Source organism: Engraulis encrasicolus, chromosome 24 (assembly GCF_034702125.1).
Source record: "Engraulis encrasicolus isolate BLACKSEA-1 chromosome 24, IST_EnEncr_1.0, whole genome shotgun sequence".
Lineage (NCBI taxonomy): Eukaryota > Metazoa > Chordata > Actinopteri > Clupeiformes > Engraulidae > Engraulis > Engraulis encrasicolus.
Window position 1 is genome coordinate 7,771,591 of NC_085880.1, and position 15,586 is coordinate 7,787,176.

The 15,586-nt window shown below is 45.7% G+C and overlaps 1 protein-coding gene across 2 annotated transcripts in view; it reads left to right on the forward strand.

Moving 5' to 3' along the window:
- The first annotated feature begins 10,097 nt into the window (after positions 1-10,097).
- LOC134440807 (regulator of microtubule dynamics protein 2) overlaps positions 10,098-15,586 on the forward strand; it is a 77,567-nt gene continuing 72,078 nt past the window's right edge. The window contains exons 1-2 of one of the 2 annotated variants that reach the window (XM_063190950.1): positions 10,098-10,151; positions 12,704-12,982. In XM_063190950.1, coding sequence (XP_063047020.1) covers positions 12,713-12,982 — 270 coding nt within the window. In that variant the 5' untranslated portion in view covers positions 10,098-10,151; positions 12,704-12,712. Of the gene's footprint in view, positions 10,152-10,854; positions 10,908-12,703; positions 12,983-15,586 lie in introns of those variants that run through there. The other variant, XM_063190949.1, reaches the window with a different exon arrangement.

Here is a 15,586-nt window from a genome sequence, read left to right on the forward strand (position 1 = left end):
CCAATACTACACTTGTTCGGCTCGAGGCGTCGAGCGCGGGCTTATACAGGCGGGCCAGTAGTGTCGATGTGGTGCTCGACACCGTGCTTGGCCGTGGAAGAGGAGAAGGTGGGCTGAGTGAGTGCAGGGAACTCGGTGAGCAGGCGTTGGAAACTGTCGGTGACAGAGAGCAGGCTGGAGAGGTGTGCTGCGCCAGAGTCGCTGAGCGTGCAGGCATAAGAACAGGAAGTGACGGCGTCGATCAAGCGCTGATTTTTAACGTCCACTAACAGTCCATATGCGCACAAAAAATCTGAACCCAAGAGGGGAACAGCAACCTTGGCCGTCACAAAGTCCCAGCTAAAGCGTTGCCCTCCAAAACACAGTTCAACATGCCTAGTGCCGTACGTACGGATAGGGCTTCCATTGGCGGCTTCCATGGGGGGGGGGGGGCGTGGGTGTCTGCCACCACGTCCACCTGTGAAGCAGGCAGTAGACTCCGCTGTGCCCCTGTGTCGCAGAGGAATCGCCGGCCGGAGATGGAGTCGTGGATGAAGAGCAGCCTGCCGGCATGCTCTTCATGTGCACTAGTGAGCGCCGGCCTTGGCGTTTCCCGTTCCACTGAAGATGCATGGAGAACGGCATTGCTTGGCCTTGGAGGCAAACCTGGCATGGTAGTAGCACAAACCCGAAGACTGCTGCCGACGCGGGGCCGCTGCTGCAACTAGCATGTGATCATCCTCCAGAACCTCAGATACAGCACCAGCAGGGAGGAGAGCAGCTGCGCAGGGTTGTTGTTGACTAGCCAGGAAACACTTGTCAGCCTCAGCAGCCAGTTCTCTGCAATCCGTGCTGGCAGTGTTGGCCAAAGCAGCTCTCACATGAGCAGGCAGCTGGCGCAGGAAAAGGTGGAGGAAAAGGAAATCTGGCTTGTTGTCGCCAAGCAGATCGAGCATTCGGTCCATTATCTCTGAGGGCTTGCTATCGCCGAGCCCTTGAAGAGAGAAAAGCCTACTGGCCCTCTCAGTGTCAGACAGTTCGAACGTTTTCAGTAACTTTTCCTTCAGAGTTTCATATTTCCTTGTCAGAGGAGGATGTTTAAGAAGGCTCACCACTCTTGACGCCGTAGAACTTCTGAGGGCAGACACCACGTAGTAGTATTGCGTTTCGTCGGCGGTAATCTGACGCAAGGCAAACTGTGCCTCAGTTGGAGTGAACCAGGCTGAAGGAGAGGATTCCCAGAACTCAGGGAGCTTGAGAGACACAGCGTTGGCGGTCATGTAGATCTGGATACGTCCAGTGAGCAAATGTCGGGGGTCACCAGTGTGGAAGTTGCCTTAAGGCGAAGAAACGAGCCGTACAACTTCTCACATTAAGACTCTGTGAGTCGCGTTTAATAACTTAATTTAACTGACTAAAAACATGGCGCCGCGCATGACAGAAAAGCTGGCAACATGAAACGTCATCGGAACACTTAAAGGGACCGCAACAATAACAGGTATCACACAACAGTGAAGATGACGGACCACACAACATAACATTTAACCAAACACATAGTAAGTGAATTATGCCATTGTTGAGAGCACCACACTATATAAATTAAAGTTATGGTAGGCCTTCAATACTTGCTTGCTTACTTATTCATTCGTACCTGGCCATCTTGTGATTTTTTATTATGCAGCTTATTTTACTGATGCAGCAGCAAAATGTTTATGGAAACATTTGCTATTCTTTATTTGTATCTTGTCAACTGTAAAATAAATGCACCAAGCCTAACCAACCCCCTCATCGAGACTCCAAAATATAGGTGTGTTTGCAACCATGCACCATTTGTCCGAACGAGATCTGATGGTCTTCGAAAGGTGGCGATGAAGGCTCGGTAACCAGTGTGGAGAGAAATATCTAAAATGACTTCAAAAAATAAAAAATGCTACTTCCTGCTTGAAGCAGTGATTAACTTCCTCTCAAACATGCACACACAATTTACATCAGCTAGAAAATAGCCAATTAGGGAAGATTACTGACAACATGTAGGAGGTTCGACGCTAGTGCAGCGAGAAACAAGCAGCACAGCAGAAAAGCGTTTCCTGTGATGACTTGATGCCATGTGACATGAATATGGAGTACTGTAGAAGTCACTCCCATCTAGAGCGGACACAATAGACGCATTTGGGTCTGAAATTTTGTCGATTGACGACTGCAGACTACATCAGCGAGAACTTGCCATCACACTCGCGTGTGCCGTGGGTGGTGCTAACAGTGCATTTGAAAGCCGATTCCATTGTCATTGTGACACAGCACTCGACAGCACACGACAGTGTTCACTGCTCACTGCAGACAGCAAAATTGCATTTATGCCTCACCCGTGCAAGGGGGCAGGCCCCAATGGCGCCCCAAGGGAGCAGTGCAGCGGGACCGTACCATGGTCAGGGTACCTCAGTCATGTTGGAGGATGGGGGAGAGCACTGGTTAATTACTCCCCCCAACAACCTGGCGGGTCAGGATTCGAACCGGCAACCTTTGGGCTACAAGTTTGACGCCCTAACTGCTTACCCATGATTGCCCTTTAAAGTCGAATACAAATTTGAGTGAGACGATGAGCTTGCACCAGTTTGATCTACGTGGCACGTGGCATTTAGGGGTGTAGGACCATGCATCTACACAGATGCCAGTGAACTTTTGGCCAACCAGTTCAAGGGTGTGTCACGACGGAGGCTGCATGCTGACCCTTGCAACAAGTATCAATGGAGATAAGCAACTGCAGAGGTTGCAGTCCATCCGCAATCACTTCTATCATGCGAGAGTTTGACAACATAGTAGCGTTTTGGAGAGCGCACACATCCAGATAAAACAGGTGCCGGACTTAAACACGATCTAACAAGAGAAGAAAGAAGGTCCGCACACTGTTGCTGCTCCCAGTTTATTAAACACAACGTTTCGACCAGTCTGGTCTTCGTCAGGTGTAGGTGCTTGACAACATGTCACACGTCGCATGTTCATCAAAGCAGGACTGAATTTGGTGAACACTATTGGTTGAACACTATTTCTATAACCATCATGAAACATTTCCAGCTCAGAATGCATTGCTGTCTATCAACGCATACAGTCATTGTACCACGTCAAACATGCCTAATCTAATCTAGTGCATTAGGCTCGTTCGTGACGAAGCAGTGCTGCTTTTGCTAAGCAGTGGGCATGCACACTTTGCCAGTTTGATGCATTCTGGTTAGTAACCACAATGCATCAAACTGTCAAAGTGCGCATGCCCACTTCAGGCCCCATGAGCCATCCGGAAGGGATGGAGACTTAGACGTCAGACACACCAAGGCCGAACTATACAGAAGCGAAGACGGTGTGTTCTTCTCTGCCTTTCACACTGCCAGTTGTGCACGGCCAGTCCTGTTCAAGCACCCCCCCCCCCCCCCCCACAGCCAAAGCTAGCGTGCTACTTTGCCATTCATTTGAATGAGACACCGTGAAAAATGTGCTTGAGTTCTATTTTCCAAATGCAGCGCGGAGCCGAGCCGGCTCCCCGCTGACGCCCGACTACTGCCGGTTGGTGTGTAAGGACAGATATGTTTCCATGTATTTTCACCAACGCCGGTAAAAATTGCTTCCGTCCCGCGACACTTTACCGTCCCCCCGGTGTGTAAATGGCCTTAGGGGTCTTACACACTAGGGCGGTAAAGCGTCACGGAACTGCCACGTTTTTTACCGGCGTCGGTGAAAATACATTGAAACCTGTCTGTCCTTACACACCAACTCGAGCATATTTTTCACGCCGGCAACCGGCGGTGTCTCATTCAAATGAATGGTAAAGTGGCATGCTAGCTTTGGCTGTGGGGAGGGTTTTGAACAGGACTGGCCGCGCACGCCGATGCTGTCAGTGTGAAAGGCGTTCGTCCCGCGACTGTTCCGTTCCGCCTTGGTATGTTCTGGCCCTTAGTTTTGCTCTGCATCCGAGTCATAGCGGGAACAGATTTTCTACTCCTCACCTACGCTAGCCTGATTATCATCGACTTTCAAATCTCTTTGAGACTTGGTCTGACCAAGAGCATAACAATTAACATTTCCAAAACAACATGGTCAACCTGTCTCTCGTGGTTTGCAACTGGTTGTATGCTTCCCAACGATTTTTCAGGAGCTCAGAAACAGCATTGTATTGCTCTTGGCCTGACAAGAAGCAACGCTGAATGTGTTGCGTCACTAGGAGGGCACGGCCTGGCTACTACTACACAGTTACTTTATCCTAGTTGGCTGCGCTGGCACAGGACGTCCTCCATGTCGTCATTAATCTGGCCTGATTGGGACTCATCTACCTGACGTGAATTGTGTGTGCAATCAGTCCATCTGTTTGCAAAGCATTTCACTCCCTGCTCCAAGCAGCGTTTTTTTTTGTCTTGTGAAGTCAAATTATTTCTGTCCTCGTTAGTTGCCGAGCATTCATCCGCACCTTTCTAAAATCAAGCAAATCTCATCATGATCAGGAAAATATATGCAGGGTTGCAAACGTGGTTATTATTGAACCATGCACAAGCGTCTGCTTACGTCAGGTGGCCTGCCATGCATAAAATTGGCCTCCTTCATGACGGCGCATTTCTGTGAAATTGCAATGCATTCTGGTGAAAAAACGTATATCGTAATTCACACTGCGCATGCACGCACACATCTCGAACGCGACCATTGACATAAAATAAGCATGTGTATCCTGCAGCAAGCATATCTCTCTCTCTCTCTCTCTCTCTCTCTCTCTCTCTCTCTCTCTCTCTCTCTCTCTCTCTCTCTCTCTCTCTCTCTCACACACACACACACACACACACACACACACACACACACACACACACACACACACACTCCTCACACACGCTTTCTTTATTTTGTTTTAAAGGCAAGGATAAGAGGCCACTGCGCTGTACAGTGGTGTGTGGGCTGCAGGTTTGCTTATACAGCAGAGGCCCCCAATCTGACGGCTCTGACCCGGTTCGGGCAAGGCCACGGCTGGCTGCGCAGCTGTTATCAAGGCCCATCTGTCCTCTAGCGGGCATGAACAGGGCGTGTGGTGTGGAGCTAGCAGGGAAACCAAGGGGAGAGACAAACAGGTCAGTTGTCCCAGGCCCAGGGGGAGACGGGGCCCAGAATTAGATTATTACATTTTATATATTGGATGGGGGGGCCCCTTTCCTTGCCGGGCCCAGCCAAAGCTGTCAGCAGCCCTGGGTATGGAGCGGGAGCAGGATTGGGTAGGGTTAGGTATTGCTGGCCAGCCCGGTGAGATCTCTTCCACAGCTGGTGGACTGCCTGCCTGTCTGTCTGTGTGCCTACCTATCTGCCTGCGTGCCTACCTACCTACTTGCCTGCCTGTCTGCCGGCCTGCCTGCCTGCGTGCCTAATGTACCTACCTACATGCCTGCCTGCCTGCCTGACAACCTATATGTTTACCTGCCAACCTATCTACCTGCCTACCTGCCAGCCTACATACGTACCTGCCTACCCTGCAAACCTATCTACCTCCCTACCTGCCTCCCTGCCTGCATGTTGTGGGAGTTTCCGAGGCCTGCGATGGAATGGGGATGGGAAGGAAAGGGAAGGAAAGCGATGGGGTGGGATGGGCTGGGCTGTGATGGGATAGTATGGGATGGGATGGGCTTGGGATGCATGCAGGCTGTGGGCAGCTGGGTGGGAACAATGGTATGTTCTCTAGGAGAAGCGCAGGGTACACTGCACTGAGCAAAACGGCACGTAGCCATCGTCAGCCACGAACACCCATGAGCCTGTGTACCTGTGTGTGTGTGTGTGTGTGTGTGTGTGTGTGTGTGTGTGTGTGTGTGTGTGTGTGTGTGTGTGTGTGTGTGTGTGTGCGCATGTGTGTGTGTGTGTGCGCATGTGTGTGTGTGTGTAGCCCGTGGGAACTCCCCCGCATCCTCCTTCATGGTTTCTGGCGCGGTGTAGAAATAGGGCAGGGGTGCACTATGTACCCTAAAGCACTGCCAAAAAAGAAACAGAATACCTCCATTTATTCATGTGTTTTTTCCCTTTGAAAGTGGGAGAACAAAAAAGAAGAAGAAAAAAACAGAAAGAAAAGAAAACCGTTCTGCTTACAAGGGAATCGAAGGCATGACCTAAAACAGCGTTACGGGTAATTTCTCGTCTTCTGAATGGCACTTCATAAAGACCCATGCTATGCTATGCTACGCTCTCTGCTATGTCATAGTATGGCAGTGTTTGAGCTTGAGATTGGGTGGTACGGTAGGAGATGTAAAGATTTTTTTTTTTTTTTAAAGATTGTTCTAAAGATAAAGGCGTCGAGTACGTGTTGTGACAGCATGAAAGGCGGGAGGAGTTGGGTGGGCAGGGAAGCGGACAGGATGGAGACAAAGGGGTCAGTCGTTCTGGGCCCAGGAAGAGGAGGGGGGTTGGGTGGGTGGGTTGGAGGCGGCAGAATTTTGTCTTCATTGCATTGTGTATGGGTTGGGGGCACCTTTCAGATGACTTTGTCACGGGCCCAGTCAAAGCTTTCAGAGGCCCTGAAGGGGGGTGGAGAAACAGGCCCTCTTCAGAGGTCAAACCACAGGACCAGCATCATACTTAAAGGATCAGTGTGTGTTTAAGATTTCCTTTCCCCTCTTCAGAGTTGCCAGGGCAGAGAAAAAGGGGCAACACAATAACAATAGCTCTTGTGTTTGGAGAAAAGCAAAATATTTGTACAGTAGCAGTAGGCAGCATGTGTCCATGATAGCTTAGGATGGCTGAATAACTGCATAGGAATATTGGATTGTCCCTGCATCTGCATAGAAGGATACAGCCTACAATTTCACGTCTATAGAGAAGTTCATTGTGGTGGTAAATATTATGTTTTACGTTCATTAATATGAATATTGGACATGACAAGATTGAAGATTTCTTTATTGGAAATTTGTCTTGGACGTTCACAAAGCTGCCACATTGCACACACACCACATAACACCTAACAAGATACACAATGCACTACAGACTTGAGTCCAGTCATAGAGGCAAAGTGCATACTTCAAGTGCATAGTGATTCCCTACCCACTACTATAAATGTACATTGTACATAGCATTACAATACAGGAATCACTGTTTAACTGTCTGAATCAACAATCAATTGCGCTTGTGAATGGGCAACACAAGAGTTATTTCTGAATTATATAGGCCTATACAGTACAAATCTTGGGTCAGATGGAAGGCTTTACACACATTTTGTTTACTGCTCTCCTGCGCATGGTTTAACCTCATGACCAGATGTACAGTATAGATTAAGGGCAATGTAAAAATTACTTGAGGCCCACTAAATCTACAAAAGCTCCCTCTTAAACAAAGAACTAAAAGCAACTGGGTTACTAATGGGATGTAATGAGCTTATGCCAACAAATATGCTTGGCTTGGAGGCTTGGAAGTTTTCCCTGGTAATGAGGGTTAGCGTGCTAAATTCATTAAGGCCTTAAGCAAAGTTAGGTTTGCGGCTAATTAAACTGGAAACCTGATGTTTTTTCATGTGGGTGGTCCACTTTCTTTTGCCTACTCAGGGTTTCCCAAACTGGGGTGCATGCACCCCCGGGGCGGGTGTACGTGGCCTGCCACAAGGGGGTGCGCAAGCTGAATAGAGCAACGGAGGATATGTGTGTTTTGATACAGCATTAATGAAAATTATAATTAGGCTATAAGTAGTTTTTAATTGCATGGTGAATTTTATGGAAGGGTCCATCTGAAGTGTAATTTACAACCCCTAGACTTGTCATGCAACAAGGTCCATTGTAATGACAGCAGACAAACATCAGGTCTCTTGGAAATTAGTATTCCCCAAAATGACTCTGCATAATGTGCAGTGATTTGCACAGCAAGGCCATACTTGAGTGGCAATCAGCACACCAAAACATTCGCTTAGGGGTGCACAAACCACATTGAAATGCACAAGGAGGTGTGCAAGGAAAAAAATTGGGAACCACACAGTATCCAGTGCCCAAGTTCAGGTTGTTACGATAGGTTGACTCTGTGTTGAAAAGCCTGCAATAGGCACTGGCTGGGGGAAACTGGGGTGGAGATAGCATTGTGACAAACCTGTAGTGACGATGGAAGGCCTCTTGTCGTCCTTGTTTTTAGATATCAAAGTACAGACATCTGTAGTGGTTTCATGTCTAAGGATTGGAAGGAAGAACCCCAAACACAGGGCATTTTAGAATGACACAGAACAGAACAGAACAGTACAGTAGAGTAGAGTACAGAACAGAATAGAAGATATAGGCCTAATTTATTGTCATCGTCACATGCTGTTCTCATGGAACTGCATGTTCGTGTTATTGTTACCACTCTGAGTCTGAAATAAGTGATAGAATGAGGGGATAATCGGACACAGGTTTCGGCGTTCTGACAAATCCTTTAAATGGTTTTAGTTTTCTCTCTCGCAACAGTAAAATTTTGACATTGTAACAAGAAGGCCTATCATTTCCCATGAAAGTCAATTAGGCCTACATGTAAAGGATTCGTCAGGACACCTATTGTATAAATCTGTGTCTGGCTGTCTCATCAAGACTCTATTACAATATTGCCAGGGATTATTTTCTTGCCTTTTGTCTAACTCTAAAGACCACACACTCCAAATTTAGTTTACCTCCACCGGTTGCCTACAGTATAGAAACCAGAGCTGATTTTAAAATCCTGCTGCTAGCATACAAAGATCCACTTACATGGACTACCATCTAGTATGTAGCCTACCTTACCAAACCCCTTACACCAGGGGTGGGGATCCTATGTCTTGAGGGCCGTTTATGGCCCTTGAGGCCGTTTTATCCGCCCCCCGATATAAATTTAATGTCATGCAGGATCACATGAAATATGCCATATTTTGTAAAGGAATCTAAGAAATTACATTTGCAATACAATGAAGTTATATTCAGGGGACCAAGTGAAGGTGGGGTCTGTTTTAAAGGTGGCTGCCTTCAATGTTGGCCTAAAGTGCAGGGGGAAATCCTGGTTTGTGTTCATATGGCCCTTGGAGGACTTTTCTGGTCCTTGGAGAAATTTGAAGTGCAGGCCACTCGCATGAACAACGTTCCGCACCCCTACATAACACCCGAGTAGCTCGCCCTCGGCAGTCCATGCATGCTGCACTCCAGTCCATCCCAGAGGTGTGGAATAAGTCAGTTGGTCACATGGAGCTTTTGCCTTCTCTGTAGGCCTAACCTCTCTTTGGATCAGATTTACTATTATTATTTGAAATGCTAATAATTCATTTTCTTCTAACTTAATTAACTTCTGTGGCTCATTATCTTGTGTGTGTGTGTCTTTTTTTTTTAACTCATGTAGCTTTTAGACTAATTTATGTAGGAGTGTCACCTTCACATATTCTTAGGCACCGCCATGTCAAGGAGGTCGATTATGGTTAGAGGACAGAACATACGGAATTTCTCGTACTTTAGGCGTGCTGAAAGATTCTTGTGTCCTTTTGCTGTTTTTATGTTAACCAGTGACAAGCCAGTAAGTAAAGATCACTATATATGTTGCTTTAAGGGCTTTCAGATGCTGTCAGGTGTGTTTCGCTCTTTTATTTTCTACCCTATAAATCCTCCACTATGTCTGTTTTGAAGCCTCAGAAGACTAACTTTTTTCTTCTGCTGAACGCAGCCAGCCAAATCAAATTCAACTTCCTCGCTCAGTGGGTTCCTCAATGCATTTTTAAATCTCTTAGTTAGAAAATATACACTATTTCTAGATTCACAAAAGAAACATAATTAAATGGTAAGAAAAGGGATTTTGGTCAATGCATTTTTAAATGTCTCAGTGGTTAGAAAATATACACTATTTGTAAATTTACAAAAAAACACAATTTAAGTTGTAAGCAAATTAATTAGTTTTTCCTTTCCTTTCAAGCTAAAAAAGAAGTAGGCCTAGGCTACTGATGTTTCCAATTTAACTCTTTTGATTAAAATAATCTAGACGAACAAGGATAGTCATAGCCTATTCATGAGAGAGAAATACATTTCCCAGCTTCATGGATGTGCTGTGGCACAGTGTTGGGAAAGAGATGGCATGTGAAATGTGGACTGACAGCACAGTTCAAGGTTGATCAGATTATACTTCTACTCCTCTGCAGAACACCTCAGTTGGTCGTGACAACCGCCAGGAGTGAGGAGCGCACAGTTTCCCGTCCAATTTTTGTAAGTTTGATTTACATTATTGTGAAGTTTTGCATCAGACATATTTTGCTATTCACATTTTGTTGAGAAGAAGTAAATGCAGTTAATTTGGTAGGCTATGTTGTTGGCTGGAGTGAGCTGCGACTTTAGGCCAGATGAGTCATTTATGGTCTAAAGGACTTGCTATTTTTAATAATTTTAGATTTTCTGTAGGCCTACATTTGCGCTTATTACATCACAAGACTAATAGAAGACCAATTGCAGAGGTATTTACCTTGTCTGTGTTTTGCTACTTAGAGGCAGAGAGAGGTTAATGAATGATGAATATGAACTTTGCTTCTTTGCCGTGTGGTTGGTGTGTCATAGTCATGTCATCGAGTTGATAGTACTGTAGGCCTACATTGTGTGTGTGTGTGTGTGTGTGTGTGTGTGTGTGTGTGTGTGTGTAGGCCTATTCATCATAGTGTAGCAGCCTACCTCATTTTCTTTTCATTTTTTTTTCTTTTTTTAACACAGAGCATTTACCAATACGAAATGTGTGGGTAAAAGTCAGGAATCCTATTTTATTTCCATGTAAAATTCAGATTTTTCTCGTATCGAACGTCTTCGAAGGGCTTCAGAAATAGCTTGTCTGTGGCCAACGTTTCTTTGCAGGAGCGGTCTAGGAACTTTTCTTAGATAGCTCATGCTTCACTGACGGAATATTTTTAGTGTTGCACACCAAGCTGTCAAACGTCTGAGAGAGTTTACTCACTGAGGACTGCGCTGTTGAACGCAGTAAGGATGTACTTTTACCTATTTTACCAAGTAGTATACACGTATAAAATTGTTTCACTAGTTACTCCCTTTTTGGCATTTAGGAAGCGAATGTGACAAAATAACCGAATGATTTTTCAAACCCAAAATACACTGGCATTCAGAATATCGTGCTTTTGAAGAGGTGTGGACGACCTTTCTGTGGATTTCAATCAGAAATTGTCTAAGCTATGAGATAGGCGTCTCTCATTGGCTCCCATTATAGCCCCGTTGGCGAACGCAGCCAAGTAAAAGATGAATGGGAGCCTATTGGGCTAAATGGCTCAGCAGGGATTTGTGACGGTTCTGTTCTCTGGTTTGTAAAGATGTGTGCACATTCTGTACCTTATCATGAACGTTGTATTAGAAGTGAAGTTAAAGGTTCCTGACATGGCTTTGTTCTCCCAAAGACGTGTTAGTTTTGTCCTGCAACACGCTAGCATTCGGCTAATACCTGCTGGCTGAGGAATCGTTGCGACTATTCACGACCAGAGCTGACGAGAGACGTACTCTGACTGATCCTAGCAGAGACATCTACGGTCACACACCTCAAAACCCCCCACCGCCGTCCAACATGTTAATTGAAGGTGCCCAAATTCTTAAGGATGAGCGCAGTCATTTCCTTTACCCCATGTACACATGCCGCTTTTCCACCACCTTAAATGCAATAAATAACAGGTGTCCGCAACAATCCTAACATAACTTTAAACACATCGACATCTGAAGTCAGACTTAAAACTACAAAACAAATGGCGTAGTGCCGTAAAGTCGATTGTCACGTGTTATGTCATTGCTATAGTTGAAATAAGGGTCATTTTCACGAATGTAACACTTGACAAGATGCAAACGTGTCGGCAAATGCTTTCACTTACTCATATCTATCGAACGCGACTCCATTGTTTCCAGGGAAAAAATCACACGGGCAGATAGTTCTATGAGAAGGGTACAGCCCCATTGGCACCCATTCATTATTTACTTGGCTGTGATAACATAGCTGCAGTGCCACTCCTGGCCACACCAGCTAGTTGTGGTTCTTGTACAAGATTCCATTTTCTTTGATTTCAATCTAGACATTGCATTTGTTAATCACAATTAAGTCATGTTTAATATCAAGGCAATAGTTGAATTAAAAGCGCCGTGGCACACGTTGTAGCAACCGCAGAGCCCTGCCATACAACCACAAAACCTGCCAGGTTCGTTTAATCTCATTAGCAGTGTTTGTCAGAGGACACGCGCTACAAATTAATCCAGCTCCCGAGTGAACAGTCGTAGTATCGACGTCGCACACAGTCGCTAGATTATTTGATTCATTTTTTGTGCGTGCATTTCGCTACCTAGCCAGACAACCAATCAACATTATTACCTGTCGTATCAATTACAATGCATATTCGGAAGGTAAGTTAAGGTCAATTTGCCTGGCAACTCTGGTCACCAGCCAGTAGGCTAAACAACTGAGTGAAATCAGATGGCATTACGTCAGTAGCCTACGTGAAGGCAGTGAAACATGTCTCATAACAGTAGGATTTTGGATAGCAAGGGATCATCTGGACCTGTCCATAATGCCCTTGGGATTGGTGAAAAGGAGAGTATCCTGCAAAGTATTCAGCACAGAAGTGCACTGCATGAATTTAAGACAGATTGACTTCATGCAAGTACCGACAAGGCTTTTGCATGTTAAGTATCTGGTCCACCAGATCCTATGACTAATGCAAAGTCACTTCTGTGGTAATTCTGCCGTATCGTAATTTGTCTATTTTTCTGGCTGATCCCTTTTCCAGGTCTCTGGGATGTCTCAGTCTGACAGCCGAGGCTTGCTGCTGGGGGCACTGGCCGGGGCAGCTGGTGTGACTCTGGCCGTGGTCTGGTACCAGAGTCGGACCAGAACCAGCACCACCAGTTCCAGCAGCGGCGGTGCTGCCAGTAGGATAGTGGCACAGGAGCTGTTCCTCACCAGCAACGACCACCATGCAGGCGGCACCGTGGCCTTGGCTGGGCAGAGGGAGGTTCTGGACCGGCTCGGGGCACTGATACAGTGTGTGTCCGAACTCAAGGAAGAGGTATTGTACTGTAGGCCACGTTCTTAGTTAAGACAAAATTGAGAAACGAGCAACGACATAAACACCTGTGCCACCTGGGACAGGTCATTAATGTTTTTTTTTAGTAGCAGACGTCAGGGTGATACTGTACAACAACAGGTAATGCCACTATTGTATGAATGAAATAAAATTGATTTTATTTAATTTCATATTAATTGCTTCTAGGCTATATTCATTTCCAATTGTTTATTCATTTATTCAATTCATACAAGAGTGGCATTAGTCGTGGTTGCACCACCTGGCGATATCTAAAAATTGTTGATGACCCACCTGACACATTTGATTAAGTTTCACTCGTCACACAAAATATCACGTCACATGAACTGTCTTGGCCTCCAGAGTGTTATTTGTTCATGGAGCATCACCTGGCAACTGTTAAATGACTATGCCACACCCCCTCTCACCACACCCTGCCCCACCCTACCTGTTTGTATGGTCAGAGTGAAAGCAAAAAGAGAAACACTTTTTTGTTTGAAAGACGCCCTCTCTTGTGCAGAGAGATGCAGGAGCATTGTGGAAGGGTTGCGTGAGCAGTTAAAATATGAATGCTGGAGTGCTAAATATGAAATACTGTATTCAGTTAATGACATGGTATGAATTATGACACACTGCATCAGCTGGCTTAAAGAAAATGTTTGGAAGACTTTGAATTTTTAACCACTTTTCTGTTTCTAGCCCAGCATTGCTGCTTGGCTGTCAGCACTAGACTGTACTACAGGGGTGGGCAGTTATTTTGGCCCAAGGGCCACATGGGGTGTAGAATATTGACCGAAGGGCCAGATGTGGCAGGCAACTTGCCTGTCAATAATACATAATAATGTAGGCTGGCATAACTTCTTAACCATTTAATTCCTGAAAATTCTACTGAAATGTACTAAAATGTATACAGTACAGTAGTTTACTGTATAACCTACAAGACCCCTAGCTTAGGTAGTCATTTTAAGAGTGTTGCGTGAGCATCATTTTGTATTTAAAAGTTGTCTGTCATGTAAAGGCTCTGTGCGGGCCACATGAAATTGTTCAGCGGGCCGCATGTGGCCCCCGGGCCTGAGTTTGCCCACCTCTGCTGTACAAGCTTGGTGCGACAAACAACCTGACAGTTGGCACTTTACCACTTTACCAAGGACAGATGACGATAACAGGACATACCACCTGGTCACTATTAGCTGACCTGTTAAGACCCACATAAACCCCTTCCCCAGTCTAAGCACACAGCAAGGCACTATGCTTTGTCCACACCAAGAGCGACCTACGCTGCCTGCTAGAGGGAGCAGAAGAAGTTTCGCCTTGAAATCACTGTATTAGCTCTAGACGTGACATTGACATGTTTGATTTAACTAATCGTGTAACGGCTCTGGCTTGACAGCCTGGGATATTTGGAGATATGAATATTCCAATTGGTTTTCGCCGAACCGTGTCTCATCATTACCATATTATTAGCTGACTTTTTATCGTTAAAATTCGCTCTGGTCACTCAGTTCGCTTCGCCCCTGACGAATTCGCTCTGGTCGCGTGCCCTCCATAGAGAAATAATGACCTCCGTCGCTCCGTTAGCGTAGGTCGCTCTTGGCATATGGCATAAGGCACTTTGTGTGTTGACTGTGGACACCACCTGGTGACAATTAGCTGACCTTTTGTCACCCGCACCGGTCCGCATCCTCCACCTCCACAATGTAATGAATTACATGATCATCGCTCACTGTCAGTATGTTTAAAAAAGGCAAATACCAGGCTGCTTTTTTTGTATTCATCAAAACCTCTATTGTAATGCATCAGGTCTGCACAAGTGCCTTTACCTCACTTCTTAAAGTCTGCCTCCCTAGTGTGCAGGGGCGTAGCAGCAAATTGTGGGCCCTATGTACGATCAGCTACAATGGACCCCCCAAGTTATATACCGTATCTACATATATCAGACACTGTGTGGGCCCGCTATATGCATGGGGCCCTGGTAACTCAGTCACACTTTACCCCCCTGTATGACACCCCTGCTAGTCTCTTACGTCTGCCTCCCTTGCAAGAGTTTCTTGTGAGGTCAGTGCGGGTGGCGAACTGAGCAGGATGACCTTGTTTGCATCTCATGACTGTATAACAAAGTTGCGCTCAGGAACATGAAAGACAGCTTGACCTTGAGCTGACCTCTTCTTCTGTGGTCCAACAATTGGTATTGAGCAGAAAAATGTAAAACAATTAGTTATCAAAGTTGTTGATTGATCAAAACCTAAAAACTATATCCAATAATAAAAACTATATCCAGCAGGGAAAATGAACTCATAATATAGGGTCATTTCACGTGAAATCAAACACGTTGGGACCCGACCGTCACAGATTTCAATCATACTTGCTGTGCCTGTTTAGTAGCAAGGTAGCACCCCAGAACTGCATTTGTGTGAATCTGACACCAATATTAAGGGAGAAACAGACTAGCAAAAGTTTACATATGAGGGTAGGACACTATACATTCAGCCTTGATTATATCAGTCAGTGTAAGTCACAAAAATATGTCTGAGGTGTTGTTTGAAAGCTCTTTCCTGGCTCTACAAATTACACACAGCATGGAATGCAACA